This window comes from Cyprinus carpio, chromosome A2 (assembly GCF_018340385.1).
Source record: "Cyprinus carpio isolate SPL01 chromosome A2, ASM1834038v1, whole genome shotgun sequence".
Taxonomy (NCBI): Eukaryota; Metazoa; Chordata; class Actinopteri; order Cypriniformes; family Cyprinidae; genus Cyprinus; species Cyprinus carpio.
Genome location: NC_056573.1, coordinates 12,994,201 through 13,011,889, shown reverse-complemented (window position 1 = coordinate 13,011,889; position 17,689 = coordinate 12,994,201). Strand labels below are relative to the sequence as shown.

At 36.7% G+C, this 17,689-nt stretch overlaps 3 protein-coding genes across 7 annotated transcripts; all 3 read left to right on the top strand.

The window, feature by feature from the left end:
* Nucleotides 1-441: 441 nt before the first annotated feature.
* On the top strand, nucleotides 442-6,815 carry LOC109106157 (protein YIPF1-like). 5 transcript variants are annotated; one of them, XM_019119525.2, is made up of 11 exons: nucleotides 442-595; nucleotides 753-805; nucleotides 922-992; nucleotides 1,204-1,253; nucleotides 1,475-1,614; nucleotides 1,702-1,782; nucleotides 4,160-4,247; nucleotides 4,333-4,449; nucleotides 4,710-4,876; nucleotides 5,019-5,201; nucleotides 6,004-6,815. In XM_019119525.2, exons 4-11 carry the CDS (start codon nucleotides 1,220-1,222, stop codon nucleotides 6,094-6,096), a joined length of 903 nt encoding a protein of 300 aa, XP_018975070.1. In that variant the 5' UTR covers nucleotides 442-595; nucleotides 753-805; nucleotides 922-992; nucleotides 1,204-1,219; the 3' UTR covers nucleotides 6,097-6,815. The 5 variants fall into 5 exon arrangements, with proteins under 5 accessions (XP_018975070.1, XP_018975087.1, XP_018975063.1 ...); XM_019119542.2 differs by having other exon boundaries at nucleotides 753-809; XM_019119518.2 differs by lacking the exon at nucleotides 922-992.
* A 64-nt stretch (nucleotides 6,816-6,879) lies between these two features.
* LOC109106236 (protein TALPID3-like) lies at nucleotides 6,880-8,954 on the top strand. The gene has a single exon (XM_019119621.2). The coding sequence runs from the start codon at nucleotides 7,693-7,695 to the stop codon at nucleotides 8,440-8,442; it is 750 nt and encodes a 249-aa protein (XP_018975166.2). The 5' UTR covers nucleotides 6,880-7,692; the 3' UTR covers nucleotides 8,443-8,954.
* A 181-nt stretch (nucleotides 8,955-9,135) lies between these two features.
* On the top strand, nucleotides 9,136-17,563 carry LOC109106257 (nucleoporin NDC1-like). Its single transcript, XM_042773923.1, has 18 exons — nucleotides 9,136-9,346; nucleotides 9,612-9,732; nucleotides 10,659-10,760; nucleotides 10,874-11,048; nucleotides 11,401-11,530; nucleotides 12,056-12,164; nucleotides 12,254-12,305; nucleotides 12,424-12,556; nucleotides 12,660-12,752; nucleotides 13,062-13,143; nucleotides 13,223-13,387; nucleotides 13,524-13,766; nucleotides 13,927-14,057; nucleotides 14,291-14,341; nucleotides 16,209-16,272; nucleotides 16,366-16,466; nucleotides 16,560-16,720; nucleotides 16,877-17,563. The coding sequence occupies exons 1-18, from the start codon at nucleotides 9,299-9,301 to the stop codon at nucleotides 16,938-16,940; spliced, it is 2,025 nt and encodes a 674-aa protein (XP_042629857.1). The 5' UTR covers nucleotides 9,136-9,298; the 3' UTR covers nucleotides 16,941-17,563.
* Nucleotides 17,564-17,689: the final 126 nt, after the last annotated feature.

Sequence of the window (17,689 nt, the reverse complement as noted above, 5' to 3'; positions counted from 1 at the left end):
AGATCGCTACACAAACCAAGCGGTAAGTGTCCAAAATATTCGGGTGTCGTTTGTAAATCAAGGATGTACTGACTGAAATATCGAGAAGTTTGTAAAAGATTTAAAAACGACGGGCTCTTGGAGTAACATCCCTCCTCTTTGTCGAGTTTCACGAACATTCCAAAATAAAAGTGAAATATTTACACTAAAATGTATTTAAACGTCAGTACTTCGCAGATAACTGACGTATGTGAAAAAAAAAAGTTAAAATATATTATATTTGTATGTTCATAAAACAAAAAACAAAATATAAGTTACTCTTATCTCTTGTTTTTCATTTTTAAATTGGTCTCAATGCATTTATTGTTATTTCATTCTAATAATTGTATTTATTTATTTACCTACCTGCCTACCTACTTATTTATTTACGTATTTACTGCATATTTGAACCAAAAGGTGAAAAACACCAGGTTTAAAATGTGTTTGAAGGGACTTGATTTATGGACACGTTATTATGGACTTTTATTTTGCTACGCATCATAACGTTGCTTATTTTCGCGGTTCCATTTGCGCACCTTCAAAACAACGCTTAAAATCCTCCAAGAAGCTTCTACCGGTGAGTCTAACATTAGAGGTCCTGTTTTGTTATAAAAAGATAATGTTAAATCATCTGAGAGACTGCATATTCTTAAAACAACACAATTTGCTACGTACGTTGTAACTGCATGTTTCAGTTTGATGTATAATATCCGCACACGTCTGAATCTCAACAGGTTGTACCTCGTCACTCCTGCTATACATGGGACCAGACACTTCAGCTGCAGTGGTAGGTCAGCCGGCCCGTGGTTGGTAAAACTTAATGCTTAAAAGGATAGTTCACCCAAGAACTGAACTTTTGTCATCATTTACTCAACTATTACTTTCTTCTTTGTAACTCAAAAGAAACTTAGGAAGATTGACAGACTCAGTCATGTTTCACATTGAATGGGAGGAAGTTGCAGTGAATCTGAATGGTGACTCAGTCTGTCATAACCCCCATATTCTGCCTTATATATCTTTATGTGTTCCACACAAGAAAGCAAGTCATACTAATTTGGAAAAACATGAGAGTGGATTAGTGGTTTTAATTTTGGGGTGAACTATACCTTTAACAACCTACTATATCAATAGCATTAACTAAAGCTTGTCTGCTTATCTGTCTGCTGTTGATGCCTTCATTCACAGAACACATAGATCTGTGATGGCCAATACTGATTTTCATTTGCAATTTCAAGGTGAGTTCTTTAAAATTTAACAATTAATTTGAAAGGAATAGATCACCCAAAAAAATTTAATTCTGTTACAGTCATAAAAAAAATTAATGTTGGTAATTTTTTATTTTTTTTTTGCTTTCTATTTTTAAACAACTGTTCCTTTCAATAATTAAAAAGATTGTGGAATCTGCTTTTTGCTCTTTGAAAAAATAAAAATAAATAAAAATAATCTGTTGTGCTAGATTTTGAAGATGGTCAAGGATTCACAGAAAATAATCAAGATGCCACAACTGTGTCCATTGATGACCCCATCAAATCTCGAAAACAACGAAAAGCTACTGGAAATGCTTTCGAAGAAGAGGACAGTGATGACAAAACTGAGGTCAGTGGGACGCAATCAGGCTAATCTCAGATCTTAATTTCTTCAAAAGGAGCATTGATTCAACATACATGTTCCTTTTTCAAACAGCTTCTGTCAGGTCAAAAAAAGAGTGCACCCTTCTGGACGTTTGAGTACTACCAAACGTTATTCGATGTGGACAGTCATCAGGTCAGCCATCTTTACTGTAGGATTCAGCACTCACACTACAGTGATTGTAATCATTTCAAATTTAAAAAAAAAATTCATTTTGTATTTCAGAAACATGTTTTTTTTTTATGTAAGAGATGTATTCCTGCTGTTTTCTAATTTTAGTTGTTTAAAGGAGTCATATGATGCGATTTCAGTTTTTCCTTTCTCTTTGGAGTGTTACAAGCTCTTGGTGCATAAAGAAGATCTGTAAAGTTGCAAAGACTAAAGTCTCAAATCCAAAGAGATATTCTCTATAAAAGTTAAGACTCGTCTATGCCCCACTAAAACGGCTCGTTCTAACACGCCCCACATCTCTATGTTACTATGTGGGAAGATTTGCATAACACTGCCCAAATGTTCACGCAAAGAAAGAAGGCGTAACTTTTATTCACGCTGTTGCTGCCGGCGCCATGTTGTGGAGACGCTGTGTGTTTCGTTGTCCAAAAGAGGACGATATCCGCTTCGTCATGCCTAGAGCTGATCGCTGAGTAAAATACATCAACTTCGCGCTATGGAACGCCGGATCGGCTTTCACCATGGACGAAGCAGAGTCCAGCCCAGGGTCGTCACATGTGGTTGCCGCCAGCCCACTCCTTCGTCAAATCCGCCGGCCGCACCGTTCTCAAGTCCGCTGGGCATTCCTCACTCAAGCCTGCAGTGTGTGATGCTATGTGATGCATTTTATGGAGGACTGTTTCCTGAACCTGCAGTTCTGCATAGCCTACAGTGGGTCTCTGCTCAAAGGCTGTTTTATAAAGTGGGGCAGTTCCAACTTTGCAAGGACAGTTTGGTGCTTCTGAATCACAGCCTGTAAGTAATTTTTTTTTATATTTAAAGAATTTGCCACTGATGATTCAAACACGAGTTTTGAGCAGTCTCCGATCACAAATGCAGACATGGTTTTGTTTACGTGGAGCGATACGCAACGTGTAAAAACACAGTATAAGTCATTATAATCAGTAATTATGTCCCCACTGGATGCAACAAATGCCTCGTTTGTAATGGGTTTTATTGGTTTTGTCTGGTCGTGCCTAGCCTCAGACGTCATGCCCACAGACCGTTGGCTAAACATCTGATGCATATGGAACACAAAAGTGGAAACACTTCAGGTGTGTTGAAGTCGTCATTGGATTGGTTGAATTCTTCCAGATTTTCTGCGTTCTTTAACGTTACACCTGGAAACAAAGATGCCGTGACGCCAAACCCCCCTCATGAAAGAAGAGAGCCGTAGTGTTTACAACTGTGACGAAGACCGATTATCAGGATCAACTAAACGCTGAAGTTTCAAAAGTATGTGAAATATTTAAAGTTCACGGCATAGAATCTTTCAAATACATCCGAGAGTTTTACACACCGGTCTGTTATTGTGGAGACATTTCCACGCCCCGAAATGTGACGCTGAACGAAACGAACTGTGATTGGTTGTTTGACATGTCGGTCAAACGGCCTCATGGAGGGGCCTTGACAAATGAAAGCTGCCATGAATTCCAGACCTTTAGCCTTCAGTTTTTTTTTTCCCATTTAGTCTATGTATAGGTAAACATTTATATATAGTATATTCATATTAAAAATCTGTCAGTAGGTTAGTTGTGAATAGGTAAGGTGTTTATGTGTAGCATTTGTATAGTTTGTATTTAGTTTCTTTTAGTTTATTTTAGTTTATTTATAGGTTAACATTTATATATAGTATTTAAAGTCAAAATCTGTCAGTAGGTTAGTTGTGTATAGGTATAGTATTATGTGAACCATTTGTATAGTCTGTATTTTTTAGCTTATGTATAGGTAAACATTTATATATACTATATTTATAGTTAAAATCTGTTAGTAGGTTAGTTGTGTATAGGTTTATACTGTTTTACTTCATTGATGTATGTCTGTATTTATGTAGCATCGTGGTCCTGTGAGGCACAACATTTTGTTCCACTGTATGTAGCGGAATGACAATAAAGCTCAACTTGAACTTGATCACAGTATGATAAGAGGTGTAACATTTCCGTCACACGCTTGAGGTACAATATTCGGCCAATCACAATGCACTGGATAGCTGGCCAATCAGTGTACACCTCACTTTTCAGACCGATAAGCTTTGTAAAAATTTACGCATTTCAGAAAGGCAAGGTATAGAGGAAAAACAATAATGTACAGTATGTGGAAAATAATGTTTTTTGAACTGTAAACTGCATAAACACATTGCATTACACAAAATACACAACATAATGTTCTTTTTGGCAACGTCATATGACCCCTTTATATCTAGTGCTACTCTTGCACATGAATGACTGTTTTGTGAAGTGACTGATGGATGGCAGCAATATGCTGTCAAGACAAGAAATAATTTATGTTTGTTCATTTATAGGTAAAGAACAGAATAGTTGGTTCTTTTCTGCCTTGGCCTGGGAAAAACTTTGCTGAGGTCTATTTACGGAGTAACCCTGACCTGTATGGTAAGCTAAATTAAACAAAAATTGTTTAGAGCAAAAAAAACATAGAAGTTTATATAAGGTTTATATAAATATGTCGTTTTTGTAGGACCTTTCTGGATCTGTGCAACTCTTGTTTTTGCCATCGCCATTAGTGGAAACATCTCCAGTTTTCTTGTGAACTACGGTCAGCCAAAGTACAAATATGTGCCAGACTTCAGGAAAGGTTAGAAATATGTTGTTTAATGTTTTTTAATGTAATAAAAAAGGTTATAAACGTATACATGTCTTTATTGTCACAGTTAATCAATTTAATTCATCTTTTAATAGAATGCTGTGAATACCACAAAAAAAAAACACATAACTTTTGAACATTACCAGAAACCTTTGAATACCACAAAATCTATTGCTAATAAATGACCCAAACAAAACAGACCCTCTGGCCTCACACTTAAAATGACACTAGTTCTCTTGATTGTTTTCCAGTTACTATGGCAGCCACAGCAATATACAGCTATGCATGGTTAGTGCCTTTAGCTCTATGGGGTTTTCTCACCTGGCGAAATAGGAAAATCACAAGCCTGGTGTCCTATTCCTTCATGCAGATAGTCTGTGTCTATGGTTACTCTCTCTTCATCTACATCCCTGCAGTGGTGAGTCATACAGTCATAATATATGCATTAATATAATGTGCATTTATCTATATGTGATAAACGCTTTTGATAGTTTGTTTTCAATAATTCTCTATAATTATTTTGAAGATACAGTTTATTTACTTGTTTGTGTGAAAAACAGATCTTGTGGATAATACCAAGTGAAGGGTTGAGGTGGTGCTCCATCGTGGTAGCTTTGTGTCTCTCAGGATCTGTGCTGGTAATGACATTCTGGCCAGCCATCTGGGACGATAAACCAAGGATTTCCATCGCAGTTATATCCGCCATCGTGATTCTTCATGTCCTACTTGCAATTGGTTGCAAGGTATGTTTTTAAGAATCTTTATACATTAGAAATTAATGTGAGTCACTATTATCTATTATGAACAGAATACACAGTACATATTCAGGATGCACAATATATTGGTTACATTTGTTACTAGTTATATTACTGAATTAATTCATCAGTATCAGTCCATTTTTGATATATCAGCCAATATTGGATATTTAATTGTATTGCATGCAAATTTTTCCTTATTTTTACATTTAGATTAGCTTTGCTGGCACCTAATACACACTTACGATTTTTTTAAATTAATACTATAATAACACTGTTAAATGTTAAGATCTGTATCAAATCTCAAAACTTCATACTGTACATTGTAATGTTGTTATGCTTTGACTGGTAGCATTTAAAATGATTGAATATTTAATTGATTTAGACAATATAGTGTAGAATTTTAACAATTTACAAGCAAGACATATTAGCTGAAACTTTGATTAAAATGCATCTTTTTTTACATCTTTTGCAAAAATATTAGATTTCATAACTGTAAAGTTGTGTAGCTGTACTAGTAATTCAGTATCAGTATTTCGGCACTGCTTCTTGCAGCTTTAAAGGATCAAACAGGTTGGTGTCAGATGTGTTTCCCCAGTGGAGGGGTGTGTTCTTGGAAACACTAGCAGTAGTCAATGACTGGCTTGGAAACATGCCAGTTTGTGAGCAGAACCATATCCTTATGGCTATCATGTGCCATCAATTACATTCATTTAATTAGGGAATGCAGTGTTTAGAGGACAAAAGTGCTGTCAGATTCTGAAAGATTTGTGCCATCTCTTTTTTTCAGACATGTTTCTTCAGTACATATGAGATGGATTCATCAAAGGTTCACAATGAGCCATTGACAGTGACCAACACTTCATCCACAAAGGCAAACTGAAGTACAGCCTTGGGTAAACACAGGAGTTCAGTGAGGTGGCACTCTCTCACGTGCTTTGACTGCTGCACTGTTTTAATAATGATGAAATGGCATAGAAATGCCAGCACTTTAAGATGAGCCAAGTGTCATTTGATTGTAGCTGCTGATAGGAAAATAAGACATTTGTATTTGACGAGATGTTAACATGAGACAAGACTTCCTGTCCATAATCTGTGCTCCTCGAGAGACTGTTATTCTTCTGTAATTGCAGCTTCTCCTCTTGCCTTATTAGAGAGAATCAGGTGTCTTGATAATGAGATTGTGGGCTGTCTGGATTTCTTCATTTTATAGTCTGTGAAGGTAAAGCTTTTATTTTGGTATGTTTATGTTTGTAGGTGAGCAGCGAAACCTCGAGATAATCATCTACAACATGTTTGATGATTTCTGATTTGAGGTTCAGACACATGTTACTGATACAAAGCAGAGGACATGTATATTCTGTGTAGCTGTGCTTTAAATATTCATTTGATAATTGAGCTTGAGATGGTTTTCAAAGGGTCACTCTTCTGTTTCTACCACTTTGGAAACATGTACATGTACAGTGCCAGCAGAAAAGAGAGATGGGAAAAATTAAATATGAGTTGAATTGAATTGCACTTACACCCAGAAACTGATTACATTTTTCAGTTTTAATAAAGTTGGAAATCAAAGCTAGAGTTTAAATATTTTATAAATTTTCAGTTCTCTGTGCTGGCCATTGATTTATATATATATATATATACACACACGCACACACACACTGTCTCACTATTTTGAGAGATTTCTTAATAGATCTGTACCTTTTCTTTAAACCAGATAAAATGCCTAGAAAGTCACATTGTAATAAATATTTAGCAGGTATTTATTCCCCATTTAAAACTACATGCACACAAATACAGACCAAAATTGTGAGCAGATGCTGAGCGTATAAAGGTTTTTTTTTTTTTTTTTTCATTTATAATGTCTCAATGATTCATGATGATATTGATAGGCAAGTGCTTTTAAACCAGATCATAGAATTTCATTCTCGGCATCATCAAGATTCACAAACAAAGGTTATTGTCAAAGATAAAATCTATCTTGTCTTTGATGTCAGTATCTGATACAGTGCAAAGTTTCGTATATCTCCGAACACCATCAGCAGTGCACTTTCAACCTTTATTCATCAAACTCATTACATTAATTAGATACATTATTTTATTTTATTTTTAAGTTGGAACTGGTGTTATAAAATGGCTTGGCTACATTTTCCAAATTAACAAACAGAAAATTTGTGTCACTTGAAACTGTGCCAATGTGTGGCGTGTCCTAATTAATGGTCATTCTAGCCTTAGCTTAGAGTTACACGAAGCTGCCTCCCAAACCTATAACCTTTGTGAAGGGATGTCAGCTTCACAAGTCACCCTTTCCCTTCACACAGTGGATCAAAAATAAGAAGGCTTGATTTTTGGATCACTGCACTCCTGACATTGTTATTTTAATGACCTGCAAATGGAAAACCTATTTAAAGAGGATTTGACCCGACCGCCTGTATCAAGGAACATGTCTTTTCAATATTGCATTTAAGACTGCAAATGAATGATGGCTGGGAAAGTGGAAAAGGTGTCTAAATACGAAACTTTAAAGCTTTTGGAAAAGTGCCGGAAGGAAAGAGACGATGCTTTGCACCGCGAGAATATGATGAGGGAGAAAATGAGACAATACGAGTCTCGAATGAGATCAACCGAAGCGCTGAAACAGAAATTAAAGCAATTGATTTTGGACAACAAGGAGCTGCGGAAACAAGTGAAGGTCCTGCGGGCTGAAATTGGTTTAGAGTCCAGTCCTAAATTTCACGGTAAAACCACCAAGGATATAATCAACGACCTGCACGAGAAGGAGCGCGAGTGCAACTCACTTGTTGAAAAAGCGGGCAAATTAAGTTTGACGATTGATGAACTGACATCCGAGCTGGCCAACACCGTGACCTCGAAGACTCTGCTGGAGGACCAGGTCCAGTCCCTGCAGCAGAACCTGAAGGACATGACCAACAACCAGCGGCGTCTCCTGAAGCTCTGGGAGGACAAGAAGGCTCAGCGGGAGCAGCTGTCACTGCCCGCCATACCGCAGAGACCCGGGCAAAAACCGCTGGTGCATAAAGGCGTCCAGACGGAGATGTCCATCAGTTCAACCCAGATATTACCCACCAACGCTTTCGAGACCAAGACCCGCCGAGAGACTGATAAAAGCAGAACCAGTCTGGAAAGACGCAACATCACTTTAGCGAATGGCACTCATCGAGAGAAAAACGCTTTAATTCAGAACGATGCGAAAGGAGTACACAACTGACGATTATTATTTCACGGAATAGTTTTTTTGTGTGTCTGTCTACGCCTCATTATGCTGCTCAATGCCTATAATACTTTAAAATAAATGTATTGTGATTTTTTAATATATAGGCTATGTTTAAATCTTTAAGAAACAACATGATCGAAAATTAAGGAGTTTATAATTATTTATTACGTATTGACACATATCAGCTTTTTAAGACTGTCGTTTGATATAATGCCCACAAAACATTGTGTATAATGAAATACGGTTTAACATTAAATATAAATGTAATGTATTCATTTATTTACTTATTTATTTACTTTTAATTACTATAATTGTGTAATTAAGTGATACATTTACATGTCATTACTCCACAATACATTTTAAAAAGAACGGCTATAAATTTGCGCAGAATTGACATTTATGGATGGACTAACGTTATCTCTTTGAAGGGATAGTTCACCCAATAATGTAAATTCAGTCAACATTTACTAACATTTATATAAAGTCTCCAAAACTTTATGACCTTTATCATCAGAACACAAAAAAAGAAAAAATTAAGAATAATATCAAAAAATATTACCACCGACCACCAATAAACAAAAAAAAAAAAACACATTTCTTCAAATATCATCTTGTATGTCCTACAGAAGAAGGAAAGTCATACGGGTTTAATACTACATGAGGGTGAGTTAATAATGGCTTAATAATTTTGGGGTGAACTACCCCCTCAAGTGTGATTGTATTCAGGCAGTAAATCAGACGCACTCGCAGCGGTCCTTATGAGGTCCTTCGAATGTGTGGCGCGGGTACTCTCCACACTTTTGCCGTGTTGATATGGATTTTACTCAAGTGATGCTGAACTGAAATAAGAATGATAAAAATGTTTTCGCTGAAACAGAATTGTTGGTTTATAAGAAAGGTAAGGACTGGTTAAATACTAACCAACTAGGAAGTTAGTGTTTAGTCGACAGTGTAACGTTATATAAAATACTTTTGGACATTATCATGCACTGTTACATTGTGTCTGTTTATGACAAAGTGATTTTTGATAAAGTGTATTTAATTACATTATTATTTGTGCGGAATTAGAGTTAATGTTTAAGGTTATGATTCGTAGAAAGATTGTTTTGAGGTGTGTGAACTGTGCCTAAGCTAGAACACATCCTCGTCTCGTTTATTTTCAGGTTGTGATTTGGAGGTCAGTGGCGAGCATTGCATGGTCAGTGCTTCTCTTGCCGGTGACATCTGCAGTCTTTGTGCTCTTGAGCAGATTCAGCTTGTTTCACCCCATCCAGTGGATTTCAGGTGAGGAAACGAGTACGAGTGTCTAACAAAATGCGTAATTACAATAAGTTACTGATACTGAGACGTGCTCGAGTGTGAATGCATTATTTATATAAGCAGTAGTTCTGACCTTAAGGGACATAATGTACATAATGTGCTAAACCTTGATTTATGAAATAATAGTGAGAAATCAGTTTATTGATCCTTTAGATGATATTAAAAAAAAAGTTTGCGTGTGTTTTATGTTTTGTATCTTATTTGATTAATCAGAACTCTATGATCCATATAGTATGATGAATTTATTTGAGCTTGTAATGTAAATCAAAGAGATCTTTCTATCAGTATAACAGACTACATACATAAAATGCGTATAAATATCAGTTGTCTCTTTGTAAACCAGTAATATGTCTTAATGATATTCGAATGCTTAGTTTTATTATCAGAGCTGTTTTTTTTAATTGTAGTGTGTAAAACATATGCAATACAATAATGACAGAGATGTACAAATAAATGTTCCTCAAAAGCCTGATGTATTATAATTTTTATACTTTTAACTTGCGTTTTTATTAAACATGATGCATGAATAATCCAAGTAAACCAAAGTCGATTCAGTCTGGAAAATTTTCATCTTGAAATATTACCAACAATACAAAAGTACTTATGTTCACTTTATATAAACCAGTTAAAACTTCACAACAAATAGACGTGTGTACCGCAACCTAAAGGGGGACATTTTTGGGATTTTACTTGCTAAAAGATATAAACTATCAATCAGATGAAATGTTACATGACATACTATCAATCAGCAACATTTTTTCCAGCAAAGTTTTGATCATGTTGATTATAAATTAGAGGCCTTAGAAATTCACGTGTCAAATATTATTCTGTATGGTTTATATAGATATGTGAATTGCACATTAGTTCAGCATCTCAAACATTGCTTTCAGAATGCACAAGTCTTCTTACGGCCTCGAGCACCATCTTTTCCCTTGTGGTGCTGTGTGGAGTAGTTCTGATCACTGGCCTATTCAACCTGGAGTTTTACACTTGTGAGTAAACTAGATTTATCTTTTATGGATGTGCAAAATAATTTCATTTGCAATTATTGCATTGCAAGTTATGCCGAATATTTATTTCTTTCACTCTTTTGTGTTTCATTAAGTGGTTCCCTCCATTCCATGTTCACGCATGGCTCTCCTGGGGACGGTGCTTCACCCACGACAGTGTGTCCATTCTTTGGTTTACTGCACCATGGGCATGCTGGTAATGTGGTGTGCTTCTGTTACCATCGGTGGACGTTACAGCACTCTGGGAATTCCCTGCAGGCAAAGTGAGAGGTGGGTTATGACCTGATTCTGTTTGTCCCACATCCGCTAATCCTTCGACGTTCTCAGAGGATCGGGTTTCATTAATTGCATTCCATGCACTGCGGTTCATTCAACCCCAGGCCAAGAGACTGACACTCATACAGTTATCTTAAGTTGTTTTAATTAACTCTGTGAGTAATCTTATCACAAAATTACCAGAAGGTCAGTCTTACCGTAATATAGGCCAAGTGCACCTCTAAAATACAGATGAAATGCAGTCTCTGTCTTTGTTTGGTTTTTAATGACATGCTATTGTTACTTTATGCAATTTCTAACAATATGTGAAAAATAACTGTCCCTTATGTTATGCTTGCTTCTGTAGTGGTGAAGTAGTGACCTGTCTGAATGAGTATCATCTCTTTCTTCTCCTGGCTGGGGCCTTCATGGGATACAGTCATAGTTTCTTGGGAGTGGTTCAAAATATGTACTATGTCTCCTTTCAACCCATACAAGTAAGTATTTGGCTATCCAGATTAATTGTTAGATGTTACACATAGTGGTTGACTAATATCTTTGAAAGCAGGGTGGCAGATGTGGGCAATATAATATATGATATTACACTATTTAATTTAAAGATGGCATAGAACACATGTGAAGCAAATGCTGCATGTAACTGATATTTATTTTCCGCAATATTTAGTCAAATAATTAGAAATATTTTGAAAATTAGTCTGTTTGAAAAATAATTAGGAAAACAAGAATCACAAGGTTCAACTCCTTCAAAAGGGTGCTAGGTTCAAAAACCTGTCAAAATAAAAGTCCCATGTTTGAGTTTAATTAGCCATTGATGGATAATTTAAAAAATGCAAAATGCTGACCAATATATTCGCCATGACAATATATAAGTCTACCACTGTGTAGTATCCATTTGTAAAATGTCTTGTAGTAGGATTGAATGCTAAATAGCTGAATCATTAATGCTTCCATTAATAATTTATTAATGCAAATCTCTTTTGTCCCTCACACATTGGTTGTGGCAATACAAATATCCGCGGTTCAAGGGCTGTCTGCCAATGGTGCTTAAGTGCAGTGTAATTCAGTCCTTATATTCAGCCAGGAATTTTGCTGCTCTCTATTTCTTTTTTGGTAAGTTACACATATGATCAAATATACATCTTCTAAAATGATCTATTTTCCTTCTAGATTCTCTTTAAATGTTGTTTTTACTTTCTTAGGGTATGTTCCTAAGACCTGGATCTCCAGCACACTTCATCTACAGATAGACAGGTCAGATCGGGAACTTTAGTCTGCCAAAACTGGAATGTTTAACTAATGTGAATTAAAGTAACATGAACCCATATTCAAGAATATTCATAAATCTTTGTATCACTTTGCAACTTTATAGTTCTCTCCAACCACTGGATTCCCTGACTGGACTTCTAGATTTCTCCCTCCTTTATCACCTGTCGATCAGTGGCACTTTCCTGTATTTCACCTGGTATCTCACTGTGCTTCTCTTCAGGATTTATGTCACAGAGGTACTAAAATGTGAAGGTTCTATTGTAGGAAATATCAAAACTAATGGCATTAATCTAGTACATGTTTTTAAAATGAACCTGACGGCTGGTTGTGCATCTTCAGGCCTACAGTTTCCCGGTGCAGTCCACATTTACTGAGGATGCAGAGCAATGTCTTCCCAAAGTTTTGGCTGAGACAAACACTTTAGTCATGAAGGTTAGGGTTTTTTTTCTTTGTTTTTCAAAACAATCTAAGGTCAGAAATTTTTTAAATAATCTCTAGGCTCACAGAAATGAATACAATCTTAAGTTATGAAAATGTCTATAGTGAATATACATTAAGTGAATCTTACCTGTTAAATATTGCTTTTTGTGAGTACAACCTCTGTAAAGTTTAATGCAATAAAACTGTTAGCCAGTCATCTTCAAAAACTGGAAATTCATAAATTAATTTGTCAAAACATGCTGAAACAGATCCTAAATGTCACTGATACCTGTTTAAACTGATTAACTGACTGTTTTACAGTTTTTGGCTCTGCAAGACCTGGCTCTGTTATCACAACATTCTCTCTCACGCAGACTAGAAGTCTTCAGTCTGAGTCAGCCAGGTACAAACTGAATACTTTCAGAGAATTCTAAACTCATTGCTTTTCATGACTGGTAAACTAACGCAACCTGCATATGCAGGTGGACACCCTCATAACTGGAATGCCATCAGTAGGGAATGTATGTCTTTACTGAGTGAGCTGACACAGAGACTGTTGGCTCATCAGGATGCGGTTGCCTCTAATGGCCGAGTCAAGTCTCAGTCTGCCAGCATTGACACCAGATCAGCTTCTTCAAGCAGCTCAGGTAAGGCCACTTTGATAATGTCCAACAAAGGGCAAATCTAATCCCAAATATGAAGTCCAGTACTGCCCTTGGTGACATACTAGAGGAATCAAACTGCTCCAGAGAGAGTGATTTTGTTTTTCTGTTTTATCTGTAGTGGTGTCAGGAACAGAGGATGTTTCTGAGACCCCTCGACTCAGTGTCCCGCTAAGGACCCCTGGTTCAGTCTTCACGTCATCGGTGGGGGGTATGCACAGCGCTTTGACTGCTCCTTTCACCCCAGATGTGGACAGCCCTTTCTCTTCCCCTGCTATTCGACGTCTGGTTGGCCAGCAGGAACCCCGGTCTCCCTGGTTTGGTACAGTACAAAGCCCCCATACCACAAGTAAGACAGCAAGACTAAAACTATCATATTTACAGTAAAAAAAACTCAACAAAACAATTTTTAAATTGATTTTACTCAATGTAATTTTTAGTAATGCTTATGGTATTCCTGTGTTTTTTGTAAATCATTGTGAGAAGCATGCACACACTTGTGAACAATGTATACTCTAAAATAATCTTTGTTCTTATTTCAGAGTCACAATCCAATGGCAGTCCTCCTGCCTCACCTGCCACTGTCCCTAGTCCTCCTGCAGCCAATCAGAAACCCAGCTTCCTGGCCCAGTGGCTGCAGAACAGGAGAGAGCAGGTAGCATCTTCATCTAATCACACCTGAGCTGTAAATGAATCCTTTATTATTTCATAGTGTTTTCTTGGTTTCCAAGCATGTGTATCCATAGTAACCAAAACAGACAAGCTTTTGAGTGTCCAGTTCGGTTGCTGGGGAAAAAAGACAGTTCACGTTTCACTGTGATACCATTACATGGCCTAGAGACACCTGTTAACTCATGTTCCTGTCATACTCTCAATTGTTCTGCTCAGGTTAAAAGCTTTTTGGCAAAGCGGGTGCTGATAGTGTATTTATTTAACAAGGTAAGGTTAAGCAGAAATTAGCTGAATGGAGGATATGTCTACAGCTGCATGTTGCATGCTTCCTCAACAGATTTTTAGTTACAGAAATCATTAATGCATGTGTCTAGATTCTGTCCATGTTTAAATTAACACTAACACCATTAGTCTCCCCGTCTTCTGGTTCTGTTTCTGTCTAAGGTTGTGTGTTTAGATTGTAGTGTTAGATTATAGTGACCCAGTTTACACACAGTTTAAATAAATAAAAGCATGGAATTTTACAGATTATGCTTTATAGTTTTTACTTTATACAAAATCAGTTCAATCTTTATCTACTCATTTTGCAGTGCATTTAATAATAGTATTGGAGGAACTGTAGATAAACTGGGTCCTTGTTTCTCTCTTACTGGGCTGTCAGGTGAAGGGCTTCAAAAATCTCAAAAATCTAAACTTTCATTGGAGAATAAGAATTTAAAATGGGGGGGAAATCATTATGAAATAAATACATGTTGGACACAATTACTGGTACTCCTATAAATTCTTATGAGTAAAATATATTTCCATTCATATTCACAATTTTGAGCACACCAGGGTGATTTATGAACATGAAATTATCCAGCCATGGCTTATAAATAGGAGGGAAAACAAAGGCCAGATTCCAAATGAATCACAATGAGAAAAACCAAAGAATATATTTCTGATGTGCAGCCAAAGGTAATTGAGCTTCACAAATTAGAAAGTGGCTTTAAGAAAAGAGCTAGAGCAGTGAAAATTCCTCTTTCCACCATCAGGGCAATAATTAAGTTCCCATCAACAGAAAATATAATGAATCTGCCTGGAAGAGGATGTGTGTCTATATCGTCCTAATGCACAGTGAGGAGGAGAGTTTGAGTGGCCAAAGACTCTTCAAGGATCACAGCTGGAGAATTGCAGAAAAGTTTGAGTTTCGGGGTCAGAAAGCCTTAAGAAAAAATTGTCAAACAGGCCCTACATCACCACATGTTGTTTGGGAGGGCTTCAAGAAAAAAATCAAGAAAAGAAAATGCTTTCACCAAAAAAACTATCTCCAGCATATTCAGACACGACTGGAGCTTCAAACGGGACTGGCTTCTACGGTCAGATGTAACTAAAAAATTAGCTTTTTAGCAGCAAACCCTCAATATGGGTAATTTTTCTGCTGGAGGTCCTGGACATGTTGTTTAGACACATTGCATCATTGATTCTGTCAGATACCAACTGATAAAAAATCAAAAAGTGACTGACTCCGTTAGAAATCATATAAAGGGCCATGTTTGGATCTTCCAACCGGACAATAATCCAAAAACAAACCTTAAAAACAACAAAAAAATGGGTCATTGGGCACAAAACTAAGCTTCTGCTATGGCCATCCCAGTTCCCGGACCTGCACCAAGATTCAAGATTTTCTATCTTGACCCTATAGAAAAACTGAAGAGGAGAAGCACTGTCATGGAGCTGTGAGCTGAGATTGTGGATTGTTCTCTAACCTCATCAGGTGTTATAGGAGAAAACTCTATACTATTTTGGCAAATGGAGGTTTCAGAAAGTATTGAATAAAAGGGTACTGCTAATTGGGTCCAATGTGTATTAGAGAAAAACATTTTTTTCATAATGATATTTCCCCCCCATTTTAAATTCTTATTCTCCAATGAAAGGTTAGATTTTAGTGTTTTTTTGTTTTTGTTTGTTTGTTTGTTTGTTTGTTTAAATAAAAGATCAAAAGGATTAACAATGCAGATGTATTTTCATAGCCGCCTTTGATCATATTTACCAAGGGTACCAACAGTTCTGACCACGTGTGTATGCTTGGTACCTGTCTGGAGGTCTGAATCAAGGTTTTTCTCATAGTAAAATCTTTTCTTCTAATGTACAGCTTCCAGAAGCCTCTAGCCAAGCTCTGTTTGCTGACAGCCAGGCTCATATCTGGGCTCTCCAAGGTCAGAAAATAGTGACTCATTTTTCAGAAAGGGCCATATTACATGTTTATTTGTTTAAAAAATGTATTTTGCCTTGTGTTGCTTGTGTTTTAGGACTGTCTCATCTGGTGGCAGCCTCTTTCTCTGAGGATCAGTTTGGAGTTGTGCAGACCACGTTACCCAGTATTCTCAGCTGCTTGGTAGTCTTGCTAGAGGTAAAACAAAATGAATCAAGTGTTAAAACTGATGGTCTATGAATTCAAATGGAGACAATCTGATTCATTTGGTCAACCCTGTTTCAATTGTAGGCTGTTGACAGACACTTTAAACTGCCACATGCGTCCAGCAAACCAGTGAGGACTGTCTGCAGTATGGGTGACTCCACCTACAAAACTCTAAGGTTTGCACTGAGGGCAGCGCTGAAGACAGCCATCTACAAGATAACTACAACTTTTGGAGAGCACTTGAAGTAAGTCCCGTCATTATTAGCAGTAATATACAGGATAAGTTTGTTTTGGGGACCTGTTGTATGTATCATGTCAAAATACATGATCATCCTCTTTGACAGTGCAGGGGTGCATATTTATCCTCAATCATATTAATTTGATTTAATCTTTGTTTACAGTGCTGTGAATATTTCAACAGAACATAGAAAAAGACTTCAGCAGTTCTTGGAATTCAAGGAATAGTGCAACACACAATCTCTTCTCAATACCTTTGGATATGTGTGTGTCAGAAGGAGACAAAAGAGACAATAAGCTTCTTCAAAAGGTCTGATTTGGAGGCTTAGCACTGTTACTCAAGGCCTTACTTTACAGCCAAGTGCTGCACTTTGTCCCATTGAAATCCCATTCACATTCTATGTAACATTTACATGCTCATTATACATAACAATCATTCACATAATCTGGGAATTTTGTTTGTGTGTATGTACCTGCCTACTACAATGTGATGAGACTTCAAAATCATGGTGGGGACTTAAGTTAATGTTTAAGGCATTGTTACACTTCATCTTCAGCATATTTAATATTGTTAAGCTCCCTTTAACAAAAATGAGGGTCCTGTTTGCATCTTGCGACATTAATTGTTCACATTTGTGATGTTTTTATAGCACTCTGATTGGATGGTAATTTTTCAAGGCCTTTGCATGTTACAAGGGTCTTTGCTTTCACGTTTATCCATTTATTATACTGATTACCATAAACATGTTTGGGGTATATGTTTGCCAAAAGAGAATCGATTGTGTTTAATGTCAAATATTAAAGTTTGTGAAATCTTCATATAATTAAATACACTTTTTTCTAAAATGTTATATTAATGGCAGCAAAGTTTTTAAGTGCGAAATGTGCATTTCCTCCGATATCCGGCAGATGTCGCTGTTTGTATTCTGCGCTGCACGGCAGTTTGTGATGCTGATAACACGGTTGACTAAATGTTG

Bases quoted from the DNA above. Each gene is read 5' to 3' on its own strand.
- LOC109106157 (XM_019119518.2), top strand. From the start codon at position 1,220: ATGGCCAATACTGATTTTCATTTGCAATTTCAAG. The intron at 1,615-1,701 runs GTCAGTGGGACG...TTTTTCAAACAG, and splicing joins ACAGTGATGACAAAACTGAG to CTTCTGTCAGGTCAAAAAAA. The intron at 4,450-4,709 runs GTTAGAAATATG...ATTGTTTTCCAG, and splicing joins TGTGCCAGACTTCAGGAAAG to TTACTATGGCAGCCACAGCA.
- LOC109106236 (XM_019119621.2), top strand. From the start codon at position 7,693: ATGATGGCTGGGAAAGTGGAAAAGGTGTCTAAATACGAAACTTTAAAG.
- LOC109106257 (XM_042773923.1), top strand. From the start codon at position 9,299: ATGATAAAAATGTTTTCGCTGAAACAGAATTGTTGGTTTATAAGAAAG. The intron at 10,761-10,873 runs GTGAGTAAACTA...TGTTTCATTAAG, and splicing joins CAACCTGGAGTTTTACACTT to TGGTTCCCTCCATTCCATGT. The intron at 16,721-16,876 runs GTAAGTCCCGTC...CTTTGTTTACAG, and splicing joins ACTTTTGGAGAGCACTTGAA to TGCTGTGAATATTTCAACAG.